Below are 4776 nucleotides of genomic sequence, written 5' to 3'. Positions count from 1 at the left end.
GCAAACCGCAAAAAAAAAAAAAAAAGAAAAAAAAAATGCCCTCCTATTATCTGTATTTCTTAAGACCCAGCTCCTTGCCCACCTTCACCTCTCACCCTGTCAAGGCTTCTCTTTAGTTTACGAATGAAAACCCAGCTCAGAGGTACTTCTTTAATTTCAAACAAATAAATTCTCCCTGATCACTTCAGTCAGAAATGACGACCAGCTGCCTTCTATTATATTAGCTGTGAATGTGTGAAAGTCTCCAAGCACTTGACCTATGATAAATACTCAGTGAATGCTTGTTGAGTGAACACATGGATGAATAAACCAATCACATGACTGCTGTGCTATCTTACAGCCTCACTCACTGTGGAATTTTTCTTCTTGTTCTACCCCCAACAGGTCTTCTGTTCCCCAGAGCCACCTGCCAAGACCTCTACCCCAGAAGATTTCATCCGCATGACCAAGGGTATCACCATGGCAACGGCCAAGGCTGTTGCCGCTGGGAACTCCTGTCGCCAGGAGGATGTCATTGCCACAGCCAATCTAAGTCGCCGTGCAATCGCAGATATGCTTCGGGCTTGCAAGGTAGACATCCTTGTGGTGAGGCAGAAGTTTGAGGCAGTGAGGCAGCTTTAGGGCAGAACATGGTAGGGAGAAACTGTAGGGACTTGGGGGACTGGGAGCTCCCAAAGGATCCTAAAGCTAACATATTACCCGGTGGTATAGGAAGCAGCCTACCACCCAGAAGTGGCCCCTGATGTGCGGCTTCGAGCCCTGCACTATGGCCGGGAATGTGCCAATGGCTACCTGGAACTGCTGGACCACGTGCTGCTGGTAAGGTGGGAGTTGTCTGCTCCTCACACCAGCCTCCCTGAACACACAGTGCTCTTCCCACAGGCCTCAGACCCCGCTCTCTAATTTTTTGTCTAAATCTCCCCCCCCAAGTCCCACCATCTATTCCCAAAATCTGTTCTTATTTCCAAGTCTCCTTTCCACTGGGGCCCCATCAGTCTTAGCATCTTTGGTTCTCCCACTCATCTCTTCCTCTTTTTGTTTTCTCCTCTCTTCCCACCTGACCTTCTCCTTCTCTACCCCGTCCATCTCTTCTTTCTTCGCATTTCATCATTCTCCTTGTTCCTTGTCAGCCGGTGAGTGGCACACAGCCCAGCCCCACTGTCTTCACCATGTGTGCCGTGTGATGCCTGGAGTCCACCTGCATAGGTTGTGTGGTGTTTGAGGCTGTGGTGTGGAGCGGTCTAGGAATGGGGGCAGGGTGGGGAGGGTTTTGATCTGCCCTTTTTCAAAGGTCAAGGTAGATGCTAAGATCTGATGTTCCCTGCTCCCTGCCCCCGTCTTCCCCAGACCCTGCAGAAGCCCAGCCCAGAACTGAAGCAGCAGTTGACGGGGCACTCAAAGCGTGTGGCTGGTTCAGTCACTGAGCTCATCCAGGCTGCTGAGGCCATGAAGGGTGAGGGGCGACCAGGGGCAGGGAGGGAAGGGAGACCCTTGTCCCGGGGAGACCTCTACTTCCGGTAGTCTGCTCGGAGCTGGCCTCTGCCCATAGTCCTCACAGATGCCAAGGCCCCGGTGCTAGTAACCGTGCTGCCCAGTGCCCCTGACCTCCCTGCTCTGCCTTAGCCTCTTCCTTTCCCACTTCGTCCCACCAGGAACAGAATGGGTGGACCCAGAGGACCCCACAGTCATTGCTGAGAATGAGCTCCTGGGAGCTGCGGCTGCCATTGAGGCTGCAGCCAAAAAGCTGGAGCAGCTGAAGCCTCGGGCCAAACCCAAGGTCAGTCCTGCTCCCTCCCTCTTCCCTGCCCTCAGAACATCTGCACCTTCAGCCCCTCTTACTTTCCATCTCTCTCTGCAACCTTGGTCTGTTCTTTGCAGGAGGCGGACGAGTCCTTGAACTTCGAGGAACAGATACTAGAAGCTGCCAAGTCCATCGCAGCAGCCACCAGTGCCCTGGTGAAGGCTGCATCAGCTGCCCAGAGGGAACTGGTGGCCCAAGGGAAGGTAAGGACTCGGATAGCCAGCAGCAAGGGGACAGCAGCAGCTTTGCCGTCCACACCTGCCTGCATTGTATCCGGGAGGCTCTTAGGACCTGCGGAGAGCACAGGTCTAAGCAGGCTCCCGCCTTCCTCCACAGGTGGGCGCCATTCCAGCCAATGCACTGGATGATGGGCAGTGGTCCCAGGGCCTCATTTCTGCCGTGAGTGTATAACTTCCCCTACATCCCTCTGAGCTTCAGAGACTTGAGAAGGCTGGAAGAGGGGATGGACCAGGGCAAGAGGCATACTGTAATCTAATCTCCCTGTTTCAGGCCCGGATGGTGGCTGCAGCCACCAACAATCTGTGTGAGGCAGCCAATGCAGCTGTCCAAGGCCACGCCAGCCAGGAGAAGCTCATCTCATCAGCCAAGCAGGTCGCTGCCTCCACAGCCCAGCTCCTCGTGGCCTGCAAGGTCAAGGCAGACCAGGACTCTGAGGCAATGAAACGGCTTCAGGTGAGGAGCCCTGACCCATCCCATTGTACCTTGAGCTGTGCTGCTTTAAACTGTCACCCCCAAGGCATGCTTTCTGTGAGCGAGTTGAGGGACTCTCTCAGCTGGGACCCTACCTGAGTTCTCAACTCATGCTGCCTTCTCTCTACCCAGGCTGCCGGCAACGCAGTGAAACGAGCCTCGGATAACCTGGTGAAGGCGGCACAGAAGGCCGCAGCCTTTGAAGAGCAGGAGAACGAGACAGTGGTGGTGAAGGAGAAGATGGTCGGGGGCATTGCGCAGGCAAGCTCTGTCCCAGACGCTCTGAGGGACTCTGTCAGCAGGGCGGTCCCAGTGCCCGTGCCGGTCTCAACAACCCTAAACCCCAAGGCACATACGCACTGACCTGAGTCCCCGATCTCCATCCCTCAGATCATTGCCGCCCAGGAAGAGATGCTTCGGAAGGAACGAGAGCTGGAAGAGGCGCGGAAGAAGCTGGCACAGATCCGGCAACAGCAGTACAAGTTCCTGCCTTCGGAGCTTCGAGACGAGCACTAGGGCAGCCGCTTCTGTTCGCCGCAGACCCAGCCCAGAGACTGTGCCTGCCACCACCAAAGCCTTCTGGGCTGTCGGGCCCAGCCTGCCACCCCAGCACTGCCCGAAGTGCCTGCCAAACCCCGGGCCTGGCCCTGCCCAGTCCCACTGCACATCCCCTGTCCCTTCCCGGATCCAAGTGCCTTCATGCCCTAGGGCCCCCCTAAGTGCCTGCCCCTCCCCAGAGTATTAACGCTCCGAGAGTATTATTAACGCTGCTGGGCCTCAGTCTGAACCTGCCAGGGCCCCAGCCCGCTGCACCCCGCCAGCAGCTTCCAGCCGGTCCCCACAGCCTCCGCTCTTCTACTCCTTTTTGATACTGGCGAGCCCCACCCCCCAGCTACCTGTGGGGGCCGTGAGGGTGCAAGCCCCCTACAGGTCATGCTCCAATAAAGGTGACTCTGCCTGCAGCCTCTGCCTGGCTTCATGAGGAGGTTCCCCCAGGGCAGGGCAGAGAGAGTGGGATTCAGTTCTGTACACACTTGATCTGGCTCAGAAATGGAGCGGGGGCAGACCGGCAGTCTGCCCTGAGGCCCCTTCCTCCTACCTGCACCCAGATCCCTGAAGTCATCCTCGATGGGAAGCTGTCCCCGAGGAGTCGCACTCCTGTTGTCCCCTAGCTCACTGGCCAGCGCCTACGCCTCACCAAGTGTCATTCTTCTGTTGCTGGGACAGCAGCTGCCACTGCTCTTCGTGGCTGCAAGGGATACTCTGTGCTTCATCACTGCTCAGAGTATGTGAACAAATCCAGTCCCTAGCCAAATCCAAATTTTCAAAAATCAGCTTTGCTGAAAACAGTAAGCCTATGGATACAAGTGTCTGGGCCTAAGAGAACTGTGGCCACAGATTTGGTTGAGGCAGTTAACAAGCAAAAAATCCAACCTGAGGCTGCCTCAGGTAGGCTCAACTGTTGACTGGGTTGGGCACTTCCAGGCCCTCCCAGGCCTTGCTGCTGCACCGGCCTAGAATAGCGCTAGAACAAAAGCAACTGAAAAAGTCGGACCCAAGCGTGAGGCCGCATAATCAGAGACCAGAGCTCCCCTGGTGGCCAGGCGGGTGCTCGCAGCCCTGTTCCAGCTGCCCTGCTAACCTGTAGGTTGAGTGGAGGGACGCGGTCAGGGAGGTGGGTGCTGTGTGCTTCCACTTCCTTCCACATCCTCCCACGCTGCCCACACTGCCCACAATGCATTGACCACCTGGCAGTCCTCTCAGTTCTGCCGCTACTTTCATGCATGATTCTCTAACCAGCCCTGGGGCCCAGTTACTTCCTTGCTTCTCCCTCCAAGTAGAACACAATTACCGCCCATCTGCTGCTACTCTTGTCACCTCCTGTCACCTCCTTGAAGCCATGACATCTTCTACTCCTATACCATTAGAGTAAGTTTAAAGTAGACAGAATGAGTTTGTCCTCCCCAGGGCTGCCCATTAGGGGAGGTGCCAACTTCCTACCATCACTCCTGTTGCCTGTGATTAATTCATTCAATATTTACTAAGCCATGCCCACGCTAAGCACTGGAAAACAGAGATGTATTATCACCTCTCTGACGCAGACTGGCAACTGCAATACGTACTGCTGTGGCCCCCTAACCCCGGATACAATGTCCTAGCATCGCTGAGGACCTTAGAGATCAAATCCCTTTTAAAACTTCCCCAACAAGTGGTAGTCCAGACTGAACTCCTCCAGCTATGAGCCCAGGACAGCTGCTGACTCC

The 4776-nt window shown here is 55.6% G+C and overlaps 1 protein-coding gene across 1 annotated transcript in view; it reads left to right on the top strand.

Moving 5' to 3' along the window:
• The window catches only part of TLN1 (talin 1), a 32701-nt gene extending 29230 nt beyond the window's left edge, over positions 1-3471 (top strand). Inside the window, 9 exon segments of the mRNA XM_007455968.1 lie at positions 385-570; positions 712-819; positions 1348-1453; positions 1653-1777; positions 1879-2004; positions 2138-2200; positions 2312-2494; positions 2645-2773; positions 2903-3471. Coding sequence (XP_007456030.1) covers positions 385-570; positions 712-819; positions 1348-1453; positions 1653-1777; positions 1879-2004; positions 2138-2200; positions 2312-2494; positions 2645-2773; positions 2903-3028 — 1152 coding nt within the window. The 3' untranslated portion in view covers positions 3029-3471.
• Positions 3472-4776: the final 1305 nt, after the last annotated feature.

The sequence above is a fragment of the Lipotes vexillifer genome, unplaced genomic scaffold (assembly GCF_000442215.2).
Source record: "Lipotes vexillifer unplaced genomic scaffold, Lipotes_vexillifer_v1.1 scaffold920, whole genome shotgun sequence".
Lineage (NCBI taxonomy): Eukaryota > Metazoa > Chordata > Mammalia > Artiodactyla > Lipotidae > Lipotes > Lipotes vexillifer.
Note: the sequence above shows the minus strand (reverse complement) of the source record. Positions and strands in the feature narration are given on the sequence as shown.